The sequence below is a fragment of the Galleria mellonella genome, unplaced genomic scaffold (genome assembly GCF_026898425.1).
Source record: "Galleria mellonella isolate WM207_F2 unplaced genomic scaffold, CSIRO_AGI_GalMel_v1 utg184, whole genome shotgun sequence".
NCBI lineage: Eukaryota > Metazoa > Arthropoda > Insecta > Lepidoptera > Pyralidae > Galleria > Galleria mellonella.
The window spans coordinates 6,774,006-6,797,616 of NW_026442025.1; the positions used below are offsets into that span (position 1 = coordinate 6,774,006).

At 31.1% G+C, this 23,611-nt stretch overlaps 1 protein-coding gene across 3 annotated transcripts in view; it reads left to right on the forward strand.

Moving 5' to 3' along the window:
* The window catches only part of LOC113512018 (transcription factor SOX-5), a 388,866-nt gene that overhangs the window by 305,615 nt on the left and 59,640 nt on the right, over window positions 1-23,611 (forward strand). For all 3 annotated transcript variants that reach the window (XM_031909143.2, XM_026895768.3, XM_052893688.1), the window contains one exon: window positions 178-322. In XM_031909143.2, the coding sequence (XP_031765003.2) occupies window positions 178-322 (145 nt within the window). The remainder of the gene's footprint in view (window positions 1-177; window positions 323-23,611) is intronic.

The following is a 23,611-nucleotide window of genomic DNA, read 5'->3' on the forward strand; positions in this document are numbered from 1 at the left end:
TATATATATATATATATATATATATATATATATATATATATATAATAACATAGACTATTGACGAAAAAAGTAATACGAACTCTTACCCTGTTTTGTATGTTAGTTTGTAAGATTATAATAAACGAAACTTTGTATAAATAATATACATATAGTACTTTATCTTAATTTTGTCCGCAGTGAACGAAGGGGCGTCCTAGACAGCGCGACTCTTCAGGCTTTGGCGGGAGAAAGCGTTCTAGAGAAGGAGAGGCAGCTCTCCGAGATGATCCTTCAGCTTCAAATGGTTCGAGAACAGTTGCTATCACAGCAGGAGCAAGCTAAGGTATGTTTTTAAACCTTGATGAAAAAAGACCGGGGCGCTTATAAGCACCGCTGTGTATGAATCATAAAATAATTTGCTTTGTATAACCCGCCGATGTAAATGTACAGCTTTGTTAATATTACATCTTCAACACAAAAGGTCTATTAAACTCGGTGAATTATACAAAACAAATCCTATTATGATTCATAGAAAGTGGTCTTTTTAATCCTGTTTAAAGAAGTAGAATAATTAAAAATAGGATACCAGATCTTATGGAGATAGAATCAAACATAATTCACTTTGAATTTTTCAGTCACATAATAAATGTTAGAAATATAGAGCTATAAATATATATATATATGTAAGCACCTTTTTAAATTTGTGTTAAGATCCGCTATAACTGTTTAATAGAGATACATGAATAGTAAATGCAAAAATGAAGGTATTCTAAGTTCGAGCCTTTATTGGTTTCTTAAATGTGTGGACCGATTTCAATGAGGTATGTTTTATTATACTACTCTGTTTAAATTAAACCAAGGTTAGTTCACTTTCTACTTTATTGTTGGACTTTTTTTCTCGAAATGTAAATAAACCAATGTATGTCCTTTCAATATAACTTTTTTCACTTCGTTTCTATTTTATTTCATTTCAGTTATTAAACAAATATACAAATAGGTATTTGTATTACAATATATATCAATTTTAAAACATCAAAACCACCTAATTAAGGTGTAGATGCAACACTGTTCTGTAAACTTCTACCCTTCAGCGTCCAAGCTGCTTTACATGCGAGGTCACGGACTCAAAGGGACTGAAGAATGAGGGTCTGTTCCCGTTTTGTTATTTTACGTTTAGGCACTGTTATTATTCTAGTTGATTTTTTTATATAGTATATAAAAGTACCTATTACGAACTGTAAGTAATTGAAAGCCCTGGTTTCCTGTATAGAAATATAAATTGACAGTTTCACAGAAAAAAGCTTAAAAGAAAAAAAAAAACAAAAAATATACATATATAAACTTTAAAGAAGATCGCAACAGTACTTATTATTTATCAAAAATATAATCATTTGATAGATGCTTAGTTGTTAAGTGAAAAGATTTGTCTCAACTTTAACATTTCTAATATTTATGTCAATGATGAACGTTTTAGAAAAATCGGATATGTGAATACAACATAGCTGGAAACTTATATAGCTCAGAGATATCTATAATTCGTTGAAGAATTATGATAGCTGAAGAATAATTCACCCGCAATATTGACCTCAAACATCTCATCTCATTACTTACAATTAGAGGTAGATAAGAAATTTTTTATTTGAACACTTTTTTCTTTTATATAAAAGTTATATATTTATTATTTACGCAGATTTTTTTCCTATCTAGTATAAAAAGAAAGTTCATGACTGTAATCCCTGTTGGGTGTAGTAAAATAAGCACATTTAAATAAAAATACTTAAAAACTATAATTTACATCCTAAATAATTCTGGATAGCAAATATCTGCAACAGTATTAACCCTTATTTAAAATAAAGAGAGAATTCTTTCACATTGTGATTCCTCCCTCGACAAGGACCTCAGTTTTTGTTTACCCTTCTTGTGCAAATTAGATTTGTAGCCCGATTCTTTCAATACTCATTTGCAAGGATTTTGTTGTACTTTAGATTAGATTTCACATGGAGATTTCACTTTTGTTGTCTGTTAAGTGTATCTAAGGTCTTTGTATCGTTGAACTTGTATAAGAAAATATAACAAAAAAGTAAAAAAATCTAAAAGTACTCTGTTGACAAATACAATTAATTGTCATTAAGTACCTAATTAAAGTGTACAGGTAACACTTTGTTCTGTAAACATCTATCCCTCAGTGTTCTTCTGTGTTTTAATGTGTAGATAATTAAGATATGTTTGTTCAATATTAAGTAAACAGTTCTTTACATAGTACTAGAGCCGATGAAAGCTTTTGTTTGATGAATGCTATTTCCATGTGCATAATATAACTAGAAATAGAGGGCGCCACAGTACCGGCAGTAACAAAGACACTCTCATACTAATGAATCACCGATAAAAACTCGAACAACACTCGATCACATTCCCTCTCCTATAGGGTTGTCGATTGTACAGTTCTATTTATTTCAAATCTTGATACACCTAGAGTAAAAATATCTATAACTTTATGTAAAATTCATTAAAATTTTACATGCTATTGTAGATACCATAAATACATAAAATAATATAAAAGTATTGAATATTTTAGTACATAGTTATTTAAACAAACCGATCCATGAAGTTAAATTCCAGACAAATTATCATATTGAAGACTAGGCAGCATGGTCTCCGACCTTAGCCTGTTCCACAACGGAACAAACGTACTAAAAAAAAACGATCCATGAAGAATCATGGGCGGGCCTTAGACTTTTCTTGTCATTTTTTAAACTTATTATCTCTTTATCAAACGGCAAACTTAAGACCTGTACTTACTGATTACGATAGAAAATGGTGATGAAAAATTATAATTATTAATTGTAAATATAATAAATCCCTTGAATATTTTCGTAGCCAAGATTTTTACTATTATAGATAGATAGATAAATTCTAGAAGGAATTTTATTTTTTTTGCGTCAACCCTACAATTGTTGACGGTACAGATTGAAGAGGCACACCACCGTCTATAGATGCGCCGCTGCAAATGGGAGCGGCTAATGGCGGACCCGCGTTCGCATTCGCGGGCTTTTTTCAAATACAGAACGTCCCTTTGTTGACTCCGTACCGGAACCATTTCAAATAGGAGTTCGATACTGGCTGGTTCGTTTCATAGGTTTTGTTGTTATTTGTTTTCAACCAGACTGTTTTGTTTGATAGAGTTCAGTTGTAGATACAGGTTATTTGAACTGAGGCTAGTATAGAAAGTCATAACGTGTTATTGCATTTCAGTTGGTTTTATGTATGATTTTCATAACAAATTAAGTGATCAAGATCAAAATGAATTTAAGTAAAGATGTCTTATTTAATATAAGTCCTAATGTGAAAACGCCCATAATATGATTACTGAGATCTGTGATTACTGTGTATCAAAAAACTCAATGATCGTGTATTTGAATTTGGTCTGGTTAACAAGAAAACTTTAATTAATTAGAAATAACTTATTTTCTAATAACGTTGTATCGAAAAAAAAAGTAATGTTACGTTAATAATAAAGCTTAGAGTAGAGGATTTTAAAATTTAATCAAACGAAATTCATTCATACAAAATAAATTAATTTTAAAATTAGTCGAATACTAATAATTTAGTTTTAACTTAAATAGGCACTGTATTTAATATTTAATCAAGTTTTGAAACATAGACCCTTAATACCTAATTACTTAAATACATTGTAAAGTAAAATTTAATAAAAATTAATGCAAAATGCAGAACATTAATTAATAAACAAAACAATTAATAAAATTATTCCAGTAAAATAAGGATGGATGGATGAGTGAGATGATACCTACGCAAGTGGATCCTACCTGTAATTTATACGCATCATCAATATTTAAATCTCTCAACAAGCGTAAGCTCATTGTAGTCCCCCTCGCATTCAGACAAACGGAAATATGAAAATGAAACTGCAAAACGGAAAAACTCATCAAGCGTCCGCTCTCGTCGACTGCCGGACAAAAAATGAACACAAAACGCGCGCTTAATTCGCAAAAAGCCCGTTTGATGTCGCTAATTGACAATCAGTTGGGGACGCGTCTCATTGGTCGGCAATCATCGTTCTGTTTTTAAAAATTAAAACAAATAAATTATACTGCTATCTATACTATGCGTATAGCTTTTATTTGAATTATTTAATTAAATTCTTACTAATTACATTATACATAATGACTCGTTATTCAAATCTGTTAAATAAACGATATCCAATATAATTAAGATTGAACTTTCTAATAAGTTATTATTTCAAAATTTTTAAAGTTATATGTGTATTCAAAATTGAAGAAGATAAAGATTATATAATAATGGTTACATAAAGGTCTGTATGTGCATTTTCAGCCAATCATATAAAGGAAAAGTAGGTAGAGTCATAGTTTAAAATAAATACTAATAATAATGATAAATATTAAAAACACTATGGAATATTTTGATATCAAAATTTGTGATTTATACTTAATGTAGATAGTAGAAAGTATCAAACCACATAAACTTTTTAAATGCATGGAATTTTAATTATATTCGTTATATATGTACCCGTAAAAGTACCATTAAAAATAAAATAGACTTATATTATATATGTAAAACGATGCAGTTTTAATTGAAAACAGTAATATTTTTACGAGATCAAACAACGTTCACATGTTAGCTGCTCTCAAACGCTTTTTTAAAGTCGTCATTTTCACTAAACCGCCCAACTGCTTAAATCGGGTGTCAACGAGTTGTCATATTAAAAACTCACGTTTAATTTGAAAAAAATATGTCCCCTGACACCGGTAGGTGTGTCAGTCCAATTAGTGGGAACTAGTAATGACGGACACCCACCGTTTATGATTAAAGTTGATAGAGATTAAAAAATGTTACAAACAGTATAGTAACTCACAACTGGTTTCGCTTAGTATTTTATTTTGTACGCATTTTTACGATGTCTGCATTGGTACATGATTATGCTAAAAGTCAGGTAGGTGCTTCTTTACTCAAAAATTATAATACTTATAAAATTTATATTATAATTTCAAGTTTATACTAATATCACAAAGAGAAAAGATTTGATTGTTTATTTGTAATGGATAAACTCAAAAACTACTCAACCGATTTTTAATTTTTTTTCACCTTTTAAAAGATACATTATCAGAGAGTAACATATGCTATATATTAATTTCGAAAGTTCTATCTACCCGTGCGAAGCCGGGCCGGGTTGCTAGTTGCATATATTTTAATTACATTTTCCCTACGAACGCTTTCTGTTTTTACTCATATCTAATGGATTAGCTAGTAGAGAATGCTAATCGATGTTAGGCTTGCTATTTGTAGAAATTTAGTTGTATAATAAAGATTTGATATTCTTTATTATGGGTATACAATATATTTCTCTGATGTAATTTTTTTGAATAAAAATTTTTTTTTTATTAAAAAAAACTGCTTTAAATACGTAATATCTACTTAGGTAGGCTAATTGAGGGAGACTGTACAAAAGTCGATTGCTTGGGTAGCTTTGTCCCATTCGTGTTTCTACCGTGAAGCAGTTGTGTTTGCATGGCTGTGTTTCGGTTTAAAGGATGGGATATGGCGTGAATTTACAGGGTACAGAGGAATAACATCTGAGTTCTCAGGTATGGCAACGCATGGGAGATATCATGGGCGAAACAGTATACTCTGTTGTGTCCATGGTACTGCTCATGTCTATAGGCGACGGTTATCACTTTCCATCAGGTGGGCCGTCAGCTTGTTTGACGTTCTAAGTTCTATAAAAAAAAATTACAAAAATACCACTAACCATTAGTTTTCTAAGAAAAATGTCGCAATTACCTATATTTTTTAATGCCTTCAATGTTTAACATTTTCTTAAATTTTTTTATACTGGTAAAACGATCATGTCCTTGATGTTAGCGGAATTAAACAAATTATATGTATCTTCGGGTGTCTCATAGCCCGTTCGACTAAGTATACCAAATTAGGAAAAAATTCATAATTCTAATCTTAGTTGATTATTATTACCAGTGATATAGACTTTCGCAAAATTACATTTCATTCAGTATTTCAAAGTTTAATTTATAAATATGACGTGCGATGTATAATAGTTCATACTTACTAACTTCATTAATACTTACTAAAGTAAGTAAGTTACTTAATAAGTTTAGTGTTCTGGCAGATTTATACCTGCAAATACTTACGTAATATCGGAATAAATCTGCTATTATTCTATTGATATTCTGATCGCTTTTTTTAAATACTTTTAAAGCATACTGTCATATACCTATCGTTTGGAGTTAGTTCTTTAATAATCTAGCACTATAGCTATGTGAATATTTGCAGAAAAAATGCAACCATTTTATTTCTGTATGCAATGGACAGGGACATTGCATTGGCATTGGCTCGACTTCAAAGCGCCATCATCAATTATAGCTTTGTTTCACGATCTTAGTTAGCTATTTGCCTAATATTTATATGCACTACACAAATTGTACATTATTTATATATTTATTTCAAGTAAACATTTACATAGAAAATACATATTCTTAGTGCCACGAAACTACTTTACAGTTTGTCTGCAGCTTTGCGTTCTTGTAGATACATACAGGTTTATAAACAATTATGAACTTATATCCTAAATTTATATACTAGGGGGAAAGGGATTGTTAGTAATGGAGACTGAGAATCCCATTGCTATCAATATACCCAACCAGGTCGACCTCCTCGCGGTTCTCCCTGGAAACTATCATGGTTAATTCCTGTTAATATATACAAACATACACATATACACACGTATGCATATATACGTATATATACACATACATACACACACATACATACCTGCGCTTCTTTATTGCCAACGTTTCGACGTGGATTATGTGACGTCGTGGTCACGACAGGACTTTTCATCGCGTTAAGTTCAGATAGTGTATTTAAAATACAATTTTATTATATGAAAGTGATCTATTTGATCAGTTTTTTACGCCACCTATTTTCAAAATGTATGCATATGTAGTTACGGGCAAAAATAAGTTAAATTATATTTACGTAAAGTATGGTTTTACATATTGAGCAATCCCAATATTTTCAGTACATTTTTTAACATCATTTGTATAAATATAATAAAATTCAACGTGGATTGTTTGTTATGGTCACAACAAGACGTATCGTATTTAATTTCTCTTTAGTACCTACCCCGCCAATGTATAATGTTAGAACAGACGGGGTTACCATTTCATTTTTACATATAGAAAGCTTATGCTGATCAATCAACATACTTCTATTTTTTTTTATGGGTGAAAATGGTATGGTAACCCCGCCTGCGCTAACGGGATACGCCGGCGGAGCACCAGTGAAGGGTGATAGATGAGAATGAAAATAGGCCAGTTAGCCCATCAATCATGATGGGCTAACTGGTCTGTTTTCATTCTCATCTATCACCCTATTGATGAATTCATCAGAATTCATCAGGAATTAACCACGATAGTTTCCAGAGAGGACCGCAGGGAGGTCGACCTGGTTGGGTATATTACTAGCAATGGGATTCTCAGTCTCCATTACTAACAATCCCTTTCCCCCCTAACATACTTCTATTAGGTACGCGCACGAAATCGCGAATAGCTAGTATTTAAGAAATATTTATAAACTTACGTCAATCTACGATATTCTTATTTTTGCTCATCGTTTCAATTGATTGTAGCTTTGTAGCTCTCTCTCTCTCTCTCTCTCTCTCTCTCTCTCTCTCTCTCTATATATATATATATATATATATATATATATATATATATATATATATATATATATATATATATATATATATAAAGTAACAGTTGTGTTTCTTGCCCTTTCTTCTCAGCAAAAATAGCATTCCGAACTGGGAGGTAGGTTCATAAAAAATGACGATTCAAAAACGCTTATTATTAAGTTTAATTGAATAAAAATTATTTATTATTATTATTGTTTGAACAACGCATACGCCCCGAAAAGTGGTTGTGTATGGTGATTTATGTTACTACTGATTCAATATCTACTACCTGATTCTTACTCAACCTCTACGTTATAAAATTTGTCGGCTTTCACCAATATTTTTTTTACTGCCCGAATGAATCTTGAATTCTTTATTTTTGTTGGAGGCCGACCTGTCTTCGCCTCATAACGAAAGCTGTTGAACTCTTTTAAATTTAGCAAAATAATTAAGTAATATTTATAAATAAGCAGACACTAAAAATAGTAACCAAAAGTTCAATACACTACAGTAGATAGTAACATTTATATTGTAGTTATAGTAAATCATAGTGTGAACAGAACGTTGAATGGACTCTATTGTTGCGAAGTGTTCCTTATTTCTCTTGGAATAAAGCCGAAAATAATATTTCTAATTAAATAAAGACTAAATTTATCTATTGATGAAATAGTTATTATTATATAAATCGTAAATATAGTAGAGTACACTTAGTGGATTTCCCGGCTGTACACTAACCTATGTATTCAGTACAGATATTATAAATAGATATAGCTATTTATAATGTCTAGGAGTCGATAGAAAAGAATTGACGCAATAAAATTCCTTCTGTGAGTCGTGTTTTAAACATTTTATTAATATGTTTTATACATGATTGTTATCGAGTTTGTAATATAAGCCGCAATTCTAGACTACCTAGTACCTAGATCTTTTATTTTCCATTAATTTTTATTATATGAGATAACCATTTCTTACTGATGTTACGATTCAGGCGAGATGCTCTTTTGCATTAATCGTCTATTAATACCCACTGACAGGCCATTTGCTTTTGATATTTGTATGAAAATTGCCAGTCGTAAAACAACGCCTACATTATTCCTCTCCAATCCACTTCCTACCAAGATCATAAACTTCTATTTATAGATTCACATAACTGAATCTATTGTTTTCCCAGTGATATAAGCCGAATCAAATTATTATTGGCCACGTCCTCGCAAACGAATATCAACCTTATTCGCTCACTTTCACGTTGTTATGTTAGCGAGTTCCCCATAAACTGTGTGACTAGGGCAGTACATTAGAGGTGGAAGGGATAACAATTGTCTATTGTGGCGCCTATCTCTTTTGCGCATCGATCGCCGGCTTCTTTGTTGGAGCGGGACAGAGAGATATATCTGATGTATTCTGGCACAATGATCAGTGGAAATAGGCACGCCTTTGTGGTCGAGATTTTCTTCGATTCGTCCATTTTGCTTTTTCATTCTTGCGTGTAATTTCATTTACTGCGCATGCCTGTGAGGAGCTTACATGTGTACAGGATTGTATATTTTTATGATACTCGTAATGAAGTTAAAACTTGTTTTTTATTACTGCAATTATTATCGAAATAGACATAGGTGTTTAACTATTTTAAAAACTATTTTTTTCGTCTCCATATTGTCTATGTTTTATATCTTTTTTTTTGCTTCTACATTTTTAGTTGTCTATAGTTGTCCATATTATATTTGGTAAGGCTTTTGACGTGTTTTAATTTCTTCTACCGACTTCATAAAGACGAAGATTCTCAATTTGTTTGCATTTTTTTTTGTGTTTGTTATCTCATAATTCCGTCAAATTTAATTCAATTTGGAAAATTAATTTCTTATCTCAAAAAAACCATTTACAGATTGGTCCCATAGAAATTTTATCAAAATCGTTTTAGTAATTTCGTTTTTAAATTAAAATAACTGGTTTTGCCATAATAAAAGTCGATTTTTTTAGAACATAATTTTATGATTTTTCTTTTTAAGTAAGTAGGTAGGTACCTATATACCGTCCTATAGGTATAATAATATAACAAAGGAATGTATAGTTTAAAGTAGGTACCTATTCTATGTTGTACCTATCTCCTATTTTGGTAGAAACTAGTAATTATAGATAACTTACTTTTACCTGCGACTTCGTTCGAGTGATATATTTACTGACTGGGATAAAAAGTAGCCTACAACCTTCTCTACTCGTAATTTATATAGTACGAATATAGCAAATTTCTGAATGATTATTTTATTATAAGGTAACAAACAAACAATTTCACTTTTTTATTTATAATATTAGTAAGGATTATTTCATTTTTTTAAGTGCCATTAACAGGATTAGGTAATGTACTCATTTTATTAATAAACGTACATAATATTAAATACTACAGTTATCTAGTTGTTAACATGGTTAATGCATTAAGTTAACAAGTTGTAAAGTTTATCTATACAGTAATTACCTACTTATTAATTATTTGCACTCATGTAGGTAGGTGGGTATATCTACTCATTAAAAGTTTCATTAAAGTTTTGACCGCATTTTAAATTTATTGCCGGATTATTAAATTTTCTCAAACATTTCATGCATATTCATACATTAATCTAGTTGGCTGAATAGTAAATTTCTAGGTAACGTTTTAATCGTTATATCATAAGTATCTCTTATTTCGTTATTTTAATAGAAACATAAACATGGGTACAATTTAATATCATCATCATCATCATACCAGCCGTTAATTGTCCACTGCTGAACCTTTTTGCTAAGCCTTTTCCACAAGGAAAGTTTTGCCAGTAGTTATCAGATAAGCGATTTGACAACTACAGTTGAGTTTTAAGAGGGACGCTGCTGCCTATTCCTTTACTATTAAGTTCACGTAGTCGTCATTTATGAGGTCTACGGGAAAACGCTATAAATAAGTATAATTTTACATGCGGTAAACTAGTACATAGAAAACCTATTATATATTTACAAAGTATATTACCTAAACAGGAGAAAAGAAATGAAATGGACATCAAAACCTAGGAATAAAGGTGTCATCTATTGAAAAGGCCTATTCTATGCTGGGACCACATTGTAGATTATATGGATCTAAAGAATATTAAGGACAAATAAAAATCTATGGAAAATTTATCTATTAATTGTAATAATATTACCATGACTGAAGTTCTAAAGAATTAAAACGTAAATTAAGTTACTTGGAAGTCGTGGCATGGCTGTTATTTGTACATCTAAGTTTCAATAGGGTTCAATAATTTTAATCACTATTTAAAGGGAACACATAACGTACTCATAGTCTGTGGCTCTATGGTCAATTGTATAGGATCAAATAATGGCGAAGTGCCAATCACTAATACACGTTGACTGATTGCTGTCAGTTTGTTGAATAAGAACTGAATAATCGGTTTCTAGTTCACGAAGGTTATATTTATATATATAGTTAATCAGGTTTTAAGGGTCGGCAGCGCGCGTGTGACGATTCTAGTATTACAGTCGTCCATAGACTATAGTGACCGCTTATCATCATGTCGTATGCTTATTTACCATTAGAATAGCATAAAAAAATGAAAACTTGTTTTTTAAGTCTTCTTCTTCTGGTACTACTTCTGCTGTTCATGTCTACAGGTAATAGTTACTACGTTCCATTTAATGGCTTAATTGCATAAAAAATGTCTTAGATATTTTTAATAAAAATCCGAGACCAATTTTAACAAAATTGACATGGAACTATTCTGAAAGTGAACCGTTTAAAAAATATTTTTGCCAAATATCTAACTCAGAAATATTGGAGAAATCAATGTAAGTACACATTGTATTACAATTACTACCTACTTCAATTCCATAAATAATTTTTGTTCCACAAAAAATATGGCGAATTCAATGACAAATAGGTATTTGAATTTAGAACGCGCAATTGTGTAGACTGTAGATGAGATTTGCTTCACAACAACAGCTTCGTATACAACAACGGCTACTCTTCCTGTTTTGCTCTCTTTAAAAACTTTCTTTCTAATAAGTACTTCAATAGTACTTCGTAAACTTCCGTTCATAGACACTTCATACACTATTAATGAAGATACACAATGATTTAAATAATCTATTAGTGCTTTCTTTTCAAACTTCCGTTTACCTTACTATTATAATAAATGTGAAAGTTTTTTTTTTTTTAAGTTGTTTGGACGTGTGTTATTCAATCATGCTTAATGTCTAAACGGTTTAAATTTAATTTAATAAATAAATAAATTATACATAGATTAATACCAGAGGGAGATTTTGTATAAAAGTCGTTAGCTTGGGCACCTCTATCCGATTCGTGTTTCTACCGTAAAGCAGTTGTATTTGCATGGCTATGTTTCGGGTTTGATGGGTGGGATATGGCAGTGAATTTACAGGGTACAGAGAAATAATACCTGAATCCTCAGGAATGGCAACGCATGGGGGGTATCATGGGCGTAACAGTATACTCTATTATGCCGATGATACTGCTCATGTCTATAGGCAACGGTTACTACTTTTCATCAGGTGGGCCGTCAATTTGTTTGCTATTCTAAATTGCATAAAAAAAGAAAACATAAAACTTAAAATAGGATAGGCCCTAATAAAAAGTAGTTGCCTACATTTTGCCCCATTTTACACAATAAATCAGACATAGTTGTAAGTTATTGGAATTAATATTTCATTTAACTATATACTAATGCATAATTTTCGATACTTAGTGCTTTTACTACAAACTTTCCATCATAAATACTTCATCAGTGTATAAGTACGGTCAGCACTAAAACTCGCACACTGTTAGATACACGAGTAATTATATTGCCCAATTATCTAATTCTAGGTCTAATCATTTCAGCTACTTTATCTGCAATGGCAATTAGGAGTTTTAAAAATGTTTTCCCTAGAGACTAAAGAATAAGGTTCTTGAAAATGGTTTATTAAGGTTTTTTTTCAGGGTCGGTAACGCGTACCTGATATCCCTAGTCTTGCAGGCATCCATAGGCTACAGTAACCATTTACGATCAGAAAGGATGTATGTGGCTAATGCTTGCTTTCCTTTTTTATGGTAGGTATATAAAAACAAGTATCAACGCCAATTTTGAACCAATTTTGATAATTGTTTTTGTAATTACGTAGGATTTCATTTCGAATTGCCTTTTTTAATAAGAAAATCTATCGAAAAACCTATTTCAGTAGGTATCTTCAGTCTATAAAAATTTTAAATTTCAGTTTATTCCGCGTTATAAATTCAAAATTTTTAATAAACCTATTGGTGATGTGAGTGACAAATGTTTCGTAAATAAAATTTTACATTTCACCGGTAGATACGTTTATAAATGACACTCAATTGTTCGCCAATACTATCACCTACTCTATCTTTTATTTAAAATATGAATAAATTTTAAACAATATTTACTTTATCATGATGGAAGTAACCATTTTTTTACGAAGCAAAATACACTTGTAGAAATCTGAATGTATCCACTGATTTTTTTATACTGACTGTACATATCGATACGGTAAAAGCCATCATTGTAACAGTTAGTTGTGGGTGCATAGCAAAATAATCTTCAACCATTTGCCACAGCACGATTTCACCTTTGTCGCTCAGGTAGCGACATTCCCTTAATGGTTGCATTAATCTGTGACTGGCAATCAACCTCAGTACTTATACCTTAGTATGTGCACTTACGTTTTATATCTCGTAGTATTAACATTGCGCATATTTGTTCTTATTATATCGTTTTGTTACTTCAAATTTATCATTGATCAAACTCTCTCTGTTTATACCACGTATTGTCTATTTTTAATAAATAAATAAATAAATATTGACAAATTTTCAAACACCTAAAATTTTTCACATTTAAAATATTAGTATAATTTTGGGATGTTTTTTTTTTATACTGGCGTCTAATTGTACGTACATACAGTTATTGCTAGAATAAAAGAGTCTGTTCTTATGTTTAGTAGTAAGCAACGGCTGATATGATGATGATGGTGTAAAGAATTCGAACGTTAACATATTACGTTTACTATTTTTTTTTTATCTTATTAAAACAACTATGTGGATTATCAAATGTTTAGTAAACAAACGATTTGCTAAGTAAAAAAAAAAAATTAAATTTTGCCAAATACGAGTACCTATGTAGTTCAAGGCGACATTTATTTTACATGAGAGCGATTATGTTTAGAATTTCGAAATCAAGTATTTCTATATATTTTATAAATAAATAACATTTAAACTATAATTTAGATACTTTATTATTATTATAATATTAAATATAATTTAGATAGATTGTCTACAATAATATGGTACGTCCCACCAAAATCCAAAGAATGAAAAGTGTATGCACTTTTTATGCATTTTTATTTACAGACAGGTTTCGACCAAGGAATATAATAACTCCTCTAGCCGGACCACTACCGGACAAGTTTCCTTACAAACACAAACAGAGCACCACGTCTGTATGTGGTCACACACATCGAAGTAAAAGCTAGAGGGGCGTGCCATATTAAAGAAGACAGTCTTATAACGTTGGGTGGCATCATAAAAAAGTCTTTGAGAAAATAATCTATGCCCTCTGTGGGGAGAGAAAAGGTGGGGGTCGTTTTATAATTAAATAGTACACGCTTAGTTACCCGGGGAAGTCTAGAAAAGTTATATAAGGGAAATTGTGGATCGACCGTTCAGAATCAGCAGTGAGACTTTCTCTTACTAATTTGTCTTGTTATTTTCATTTCGTTTGTTAATTAAGTAAATAATCTGGCACTCGGAAATTAAAATAAAAGCTTTTCGTCCAACATTAAATTATCCTCTTTTTTAAAGAGACTTTAACGTCCCTCCATTGCAACATTTGAAGAGAATTTTTCTTTTTCCATTTTAAATATTGCGACTTCCACTAAAGGCGTAATTGGCAGTAAATTTCAGAATTCAATTGAAATATACTATATTGAAAAATTAACGGGCCACTCCTTCTTTTCCCGTAGGTGTCGTAGGAGACGACTAAGGGAATGTAATGGGTAGCCTAGCTGCGGTTCCCTACCCTCCTGCCAAACGTGGCAACTACTGGCATTTCTTTTTATGGGTTAAAGTCATAAACTATTATATTCATTCCATGACCTGAAACATTAACCTGAAACGTTGACATTTTTTAATAGCTAAATTAATTATGTAATTAAGGGAACAAAGTAACCAAGCTTGGTTACACTAATGTAAATGAAGGAAAACTTAAAACAATATATCAAATCGCTTGACTGATATATCAATACTCTTATAGGGAAACTCCTGTCCAGTAGTGGAACATTAATGAGTTGTTATGGAAATCAAAATATGTAGGTTATCTTAACAATATTGGAAAGTAAATCCAATTCTCCATAGAAATAAATAACGCTATTTAGAAAAAAATAATAATAAAGAGACCCTTTCAAGAGGGCCGCAACAAAAACCTAACTGAAAAGTAAATTAACCTTTCTGCAGGAAACTCATTTACCGATACAAAACAAGGCGGAAACCAATAGAGTTGGCCGAATCGGAAAATGCCGGATGAAAAGACGTCTGGAACCGGCAAGGAATCAACACTGAAACTGGGCTCTTTGTCAGTACCATTGAGGCGCGGGTACACAAATGCTTTTCTTGGGGGCTTTCACGGTTTTCTATGAAGGCAATAAAGGTTCCCACGGACACAATGCGCTGGGTAGGCGAGCGGAGTGATGAAAAGTTGGAATGTGGGGCGCGCTCCCGAGAGCTAACTAGTGATGCGTAACGATTTTGTAGTTTGTCGATGTGCCAACGTACCACGTACGCAAGTACAAAACATAGCTACACAGTCATTTTTGTTGTAAGTACTTTGTTTTTTTTTGGTGGATAAAAATGGAATGGTAACCCCGCCTGCGCTAACAGGATACGCTGGCGGAGCACCAGTGAAGGGTGATCGATGAGAATGAAAACAGGCCAGTTAGCCCATCATGATGAATTTATCAGGAATTAATCCATGATAGTTTCCAGGAGGAACTACGAGGAGGTCGACCTGGTTGGGTATATTGCTAGCAATGGGATTTTTAGGCTCCAATACTAATAATCCCTTTCCCCCAAGTACTTTATGTTATGTATCAATTAGTCATTAGTGTAAAAAATATTTAAGTAAAATGTAATCATTACATTAAGAAAATGTATAAATATCGTAATTATTTATGCCGACTTTACTCACGTTTTAAATTCAGGAATGCCCAACTAATTTCGAACTCCATAGAAGCTCTTTTAATACAATTATTTAATTACAATATATAATAATAATATGACTCACGATAGTTATTATGTAATAATCTTAATATCTTTACTTAATATTTTAATAATAGGTATAAAACACTACGTACTGAAATAGTATTCTTCTTGCGAAATTTAAAATATTTCACAAAGGGACACGAGTCAAAAATCGTCAATAAAACGTAAGCCTCCCAAACAAACAGCGCGTCCAGCTGTTAAGTTAGAAAGGCGGAATGAAAATTTTATGTTATTTTTCGACCTATGTCGACCTATGACATTTTTCACAGAGAACTGTGAAATGTTTCAATATCAATTGATTTCGATATCAGATTGTTTAGAATCGTAAAAACGTAGTAGGCACATAGATACTTTTAAAACTGCAATAATACGAGTAGTATTTTATTGTAAATATTAATTTTACGAAACCCATCTATAACTGCAAGTTTTCCATTATAATAAAAAGTCTTTGTACCTGCAGATGTGTGCACTTTCTTCATAAGTACCTATGTAATACATTGATTAAATCAAAAATTCCGATCAAACTTAATTAGATAATCTATCGATAAAATACGGTAGTTCAGCACTATAGTGTAGTTATTCCCGTCACTTTCTAATTATTTTTGCGGGCTTTCTTCGCTACAGTCCGCATTCAACTCGGAACAGTATGGCGTCGGGTTTTAAGGAATTACCCTCTTTGTTCATGAGTGAATGAGAGAACCGCTTAGTTTTTCCTTTTCTAGCAACTTGCAGTTAATTTATTTAATAAGTTGGTTTCTGAATAGACCTCTGGCTACGAGTAGGGGATGAATCGGGTTTCCATTTTCATTTTTTCCACACAAAACCATGTTTTGTTTTTTCCGGAATATTCCTTTTTGATTTTCCCTTTCTTTTGTCTATGACAGCTCTTTCATTAAAATCGTACTAGTCTATGCTTATGGCTTTGCTCGTATGTAATTATTATACTCGTATTTTATCAATGTAATTAATAATAATAATATAACTTTATTGCATAACCATGATTGTAACAAACTCAGCAGTGAAAATTACAGTAAAAGTAGGTACGAATTCATTTGTACATTTGGATCAGTTTAAACATATATGTATGTATGTGTGTGTGTGTGTGGGTATATATAAATTCTAGTGTCGCATGATAGTCTGTCTCAAATAGAAATCTTTCGATTAATATTTACCCGAAAGTAATCAAAATATTATGCACGTATTTTTATTCAACGCGTATGTAACACACTGTGATCACCTTGTTTTAATATTATATTTTATACATGTCGAAAACTTCACACTAAATTACACATGATTTCACGAAACTCAACGTGCGTGTACAAATCGATTAAAGTGATTTAAAAACATATTGTTCTCGTTGAAATAATAAGGAAAGGATCACAATTATATTTAGTGCTGTAAGATAATCGACCTTATTGATGTGTCATAATTGTTGTATTTGTTTGTACAATTCCGTGTATGTGAATAAGGCAGTTCTTTCATTGATAGAAAATATTACATAAATTTTTCATTATTATTAAGGACTTAATAAATATAAGTAATATATAATACTTAGTAAATATAAGTAATGCATTACATAGTCACAGCATGTTGCCAACTTTGTGAAAAAAGCCCATTTTGAAAAGGAAAAATTGTATAATAGGTAATATTGCAAATAATCAGCATCATTGTGGTTATTGAGAATAAGATTTTAAAAATAAATATTGTTTATGGTATAAAATTGATAATGTAGGTAGATTATAGCTTCTACTACTTGTATAAGGGTGGCGCATCCTAGTGAAGTGTATCGGTACATTCATTATTAGGCACTAAATTGCCATGTGGTCTTGGCATAGAATAAGCCACCCCATCCTTTCCTGTAGATATCGTAAAAGGCGATTAAGAGAACTTAATGATCGATGGATGGGCAACGTCCCCGTTAGAACGTTTGGTGATAACGAAACCCTGAGTACTGTTGCCAATCCGCCTGCCAAGCGTGGCAACTAATAGTAAAATACCCTTTTTGGGGGAGACCTGTGTTCAACAGTGGACAGTGAATGGCTGATATAATGGTGATGATAAGCACGAATAAATTACCAATATTTTATAATAATGTTGGTAAGTGAATATACAGCCTATTTTTTTTTTAAAGAAAGAAAATATAATAACACTGCAATGTGCGTTCGAAATTCGAATTCATCAAAATAATACGCGGAACGTGATCTCATGCGAACTTCGAGGATGAACGTTTATCTCGCCATGCGTTTCAAGTTTGACATGAGGTGCGCGGGAGTCTGTTTTTATTCTTTTTTTTTAGTAAAAAGTAAAGAAGGCAGAAGGAATATTTATTAATTGCTTTACTATTGTTGGGTGGTCGGCGGGTGTGTTAGTATATATTACAATTGATAATAAAAAGAATATCTACACTTTTATAACGAGGAGTATTATAAATGAGACGAGTTACCAAAATGCAAAGATGTCTTTGGTACTCGGTTCTCTCTGTCTACATCGCACTTTTAAAATCTCTGTTAACATTATTGATTTTAATGTACTATGTCTAAAATTACAAGGTTATTAAAAAAGCCTCGATCCAAGTACTCGTTTAGTGTAATAGGTTTTGTTCAATAAGTGTTTTTAATAACAATTTTATCTTATTAAACGACTACCAAAACAATGAAACTTTCAATTCCTTTTATTCTTATTTTCAAAAATTCCGTCAATTCGGAATACATTTGTGTTTGTCTGTGTTGATTTTTTTTCGCGGTGCAAATAACTGATTGTTGCGTAAAAGGATATACGTATATATGTAAGTAAATCCGCAAAATTAAAAATATAAACTACGAAATGTCTCGTAGTTTATCTATATGTTTGTTGACTATTGAAGTCAGTTATTGCACAGCAAATTTTTTTCGTCTTCTTCAGGTTTACTTACTTTAAATACTACGTACGTACTACTACAAATAATTAGTCTAAAATAATAATAAAAAAATTGAGAAAACCTTGTATTGTGGAGACTAAATAACTGATAGCAATAATGAATAAAACTTGAGTACTTTTTTCGTAAATACATACATATTATACGTGTAAACAATGTTGAATAGGAACTTGTCATTGGTGATCCAGTGGGACGGCCGAGACTTCGCTTGTCACGCGGAGCGATTGTACGTTCTTTTATTTTTGAATTAGATTGTTTATTAGCAGTTAGTTATATGTAAAGTTGATTTGGTCAAATCGTAGACTTTTAGTTTTTTTTATTACCCATTTATTAGATATAAGTAGAAAATAATATATTATGTATTACAATAAAACTCATATTTATAGGTAACTATATTACGAACTTGCTGCACGTAAACAATGCCATTACAACGAAATGTTTAAAACAAATTATCCAAAGTTAACAAACAGTTATAATTATAAACATAACATAATCCGTAAAAACTTCGCGTGAATTGTTTTCTCTTGAAACGCTAATAAATCTGTTTTATTGTACGTCTCGGCTTCCCTTGATTTATCGTGCGATGTTACTTAATTGTTATGTTGCGTTTATACTCTTGTAAGGAATTAAACTGATTCCAATGGGCTTCTTAATTGTTTACGACTCAGTTTTTTTAAGTTACTATACTGTAAAATACTTTAACGTCGTAATACTAGAAAATAGTTTAAACTATATTAACAAATTATAAAGTATAAGGCATAGTTAGATCAGGCAGATCAAGGAAAAAGTTGGTGTCGTGTCGTATCAAGAGTATTGACATATTATAGTAACATTAATATGTATGTTTTTTTATTTAATTCCACATCCGATTCTCTTATCTCATTTATTTCATTCATGTAATAATTTCAATCGCACTTCAGAATGGGTAATAATATAAAAGTAATGTTATGTCAGTGGACAAACAACTTCCACTTTCTTACATGTTATTTTTCTTATTTTTTTACGACAACAAACGCGTTGTATTTCGGCCAATTGTTTTCTGAAATGCCGGACGAAATAAACTTGTCATTGTTGGGTCCAAATGCAAAATGGGAACTATTGAACGCCGCAAAATATAAACGGAACGCGATTTTAAGTAGCTGAATATATCTGTCGACTAAAATAATTGTAATAAAAATCATTGTATAAAATATGTAAACGGGCTCTAATAACAAACAACTCTAACTCAACAAACAACAACAAAATGTTATTTTTTGTGTTTTAATATTTACAGGTATCTTTATTATAAGGATTTTTGAAATTTCTATAAAATTTCCATCTGAGCGTTGTCCATAGCAGATTTTTACTCTTCAGTTGGAAACGGGTTGGAAATGTCATTATATTATGCTCTAACGCGATACAAAATACAGGTAAATAGTACATACAAGCTTTTTTTTTTATTAAAAAAAGCAGGTTCTCACTTTTAAATATTGTATTTTGTTCGGTTTGTCGAATGTTTATTTGTTATCAACTTATGATACTCCTCGAGTTATAATATCTGACATCTCTCATCTCAAATAGTAAAAGTACCAAATGAACTACTCATTTCTCTACAATGATTTACGTGAAGCGTGAACAGACGACGCCAGAATTAAATGCGGAAAAGAATCGCTTGCATTTCTACGTCCAGCCGGCCGTTTATCACTTGGACGCATTGGACGCATGTCTGTAATTCGGCGGGTACCCTTTAAATCCGTCATCAGTGGTCGTCAACATTTTCACCACGATCACTACGCCGATTTATATAATAGGCGTCAGGGGTGGCAATTACTAACCGGCCATTATACAAATGCTATTTTGTACCCAATGTTAAGGTGCAAACGACCGCGCGCCGCGATAGGTGTATATCACAGTGACTGCTAGTCAGAAATGTCAGAGATCAAATTGCTAACAACGATGATAGATATAGATTATTTCATTACAATGTTGCATATTTCTGTTGAATTCAGTTAAACAATACGAGTATGATAATCATCAATGTTGGGATTTAATATAAACTGTGTACAAATATACACTTGTAGTGATGTCTATATTACATTTTAAAATAATTTCTTCAAAAATGAATGTTAATAATATGAAATAGATCAGTCAGTCTTACTATTAACAATATTAATTAACAGTAATGTTTTGTATTTACACGTAAAATGGATGAAATGGGAAAGATGGATCACAGATCTATAAGTAGGTGTCTGTTTCACAAAAACTTTTTGGTGCACATTAAAATCTTGTGACTTGATCATTAGTGACCAGCTCTAAATAAAAAGAGATATTTATCACATACGAGTTTAGACGAAAATTCCATAAAAAAGCAAACAATGTAAATGTCTATGCATACCAAAATCCGAACGCTTATTTAGGAGAAAACAAAACAAAAATACACGCACACACATCCCCTTAACTTGCGTAACTTTGTAACGGTATTTGTCTGTTCTCGCTTCATTTATTGCATACCAAATTTCAGTGGGATAGTTTTTAATTCCACTATCGAGACAGATTTACGATGGAACTACGCTATTGTGACTAAACATTTTATTATATTCCGTTTCTCATTTGTTATACTTCATAATAGCCGGGCTATTTACGTTTATGCTTCAATGTTCGCTGCGTTGGACGATACAGGAGTTGATGAGTGACGATACTAAACTTATATAGGTATTGAATAGAATAAAAACAATATTTAAGTACCTACATAAGTACTTGTATTTTCAAAACACTGTCACATCTTTAGGAGAAAAAAAGGTTTTGTAAAACAAAAAAGTTTTTAGTTTTGCTACTTGAACGGTATTAATCAAAATTAAGGTAACAGCGATTACAATAAATTTTTATTGAGCCAATTGTAGCCTCTTTTTTAAGCGTATTTTACAATTTTTAGAACAGTCTGACATACTGTCCATAGCCGAGAAGGCAACAGTATTTCATCCTCAATTGAATATCTATTGCATCAATCAAAATTGAAGGAAATAGTGTTACAATGGTAATTAATTATTTAACTAATGAGTTAGATAGTCCATATGTTGAATTAATTTCTCACATATTTTATACTAGCTTTTACCGCGACCTCGTACACGTAAACGGGATATGTTACTGACAGGGATAAAATAGCTTATTTTTTCTCCATCCCCAAAACAAATAACATAATTGTTAAGCTATTAAGACGCTATAAGATAATAAACAAACAAATTCACATTTGTAATATTAGTGAGGACAAGTAAAGTAAACAATCTCTGATTTTATATTGTAATCGTTTAGGTACTTGATAATCTACGTTTTTTTATATGAAGACGTAAATCATTCTGACACTTTGACTTTAATTTTTTTTACGTTACAAATTTATTAAGATGGTGTTTTCCGTAAGACTGGCAACGTCCGCATCACCTGTCCAATATGAAAGAAAATTAAATGATTTCATTAAAATTTTGAATGATAGTATTTTTTTTTATTTTATTTAATCTTAATTTCATACGGCTGTTTTTATTATTTCAGCTTGTCAAATTATTATTTTTAAAGTAATACCTCGACTTACGCTATCCCAACTTACGTGAACCCGGAATTACGTGACTTTCAAATCTCGTCGATTTTATTGTTTGAACGCCACACAAATCTAGATTACTCACATTTTATCTATATTATTATTAAGCTAATGTGTATATCCGAACGTATCTCGCGAAATGGATGTATAGCTAGGATCCAGTAGCTCACAAAAAGGAATTAACATTTATACCCGACTTATGTAAATTCGACTTACGTGGTTATCATTCAGTTCTAACTATCGCGTAAGTAATTATACAATTTTAAAAGAAGCAAGTAACTATTCCCAATAAAAATAAATAAATCAATATTTGTTACTTTGTAATTCGCGTAGGTACCATCAGTATTTCTAAATTTAGTAATCAAAGAGAAACATGAAAGTGTACGTTCTTGTATTACAGTTAATCGATTGGTTTTGTTATACAAACATTACCTAGCGTTGGTCAAACCATTAGTATGTTTTGATTACGCCTAAGCGCAAATAGTAATCGAAAACTTTGATTACAATTAAAACATTTCAATGTTGAGTCTAAAATTTTGTTTGAAATTCTAAATTGTGGTCGTAGTTGTAACCTTATAATCAATTTTTGTTTGAATTGTTTAAAATAATTTTCTATAATTAGATACACTTTAGATATTGTAAATATTGTTTTTGTGTCCATCTCTTAAATAACTTATTTATTGATTACTCAATCAATTTATTAACTAATTTATGTGAGTAATATTCAGGAAAAATGTAATATGTTTCACGCTCAGAATTCATGAGATTTTAATAATATAAGTAATAAGAAAGATATATACTAATCAGAAATAATGCCTATCAATTAATTACCTATCGAAAGAAAGTTTCAGAAACTATATAATTGCATAACACATGTAGCCACAATAATTTAAGATTTTATTTCACAAAAAAAAAAGAACTTAAATCATAGCAAAGTCAGTTATTTTGGTTTAAAAGTCAATTTAATAAACCAATTTTAATAACATTTATATGGAATAAATTTGAAACTATATTCTTACGGAAGAGAATAAATTCTAATTAAATTTATAAATAACAAAAATTAGGAGGTAACAAATATAAAAAAATGGAACTACGTTGAGAACCTTCTCGTTTTTTTGAAGTTGGTTGAAAAAAAAGTCA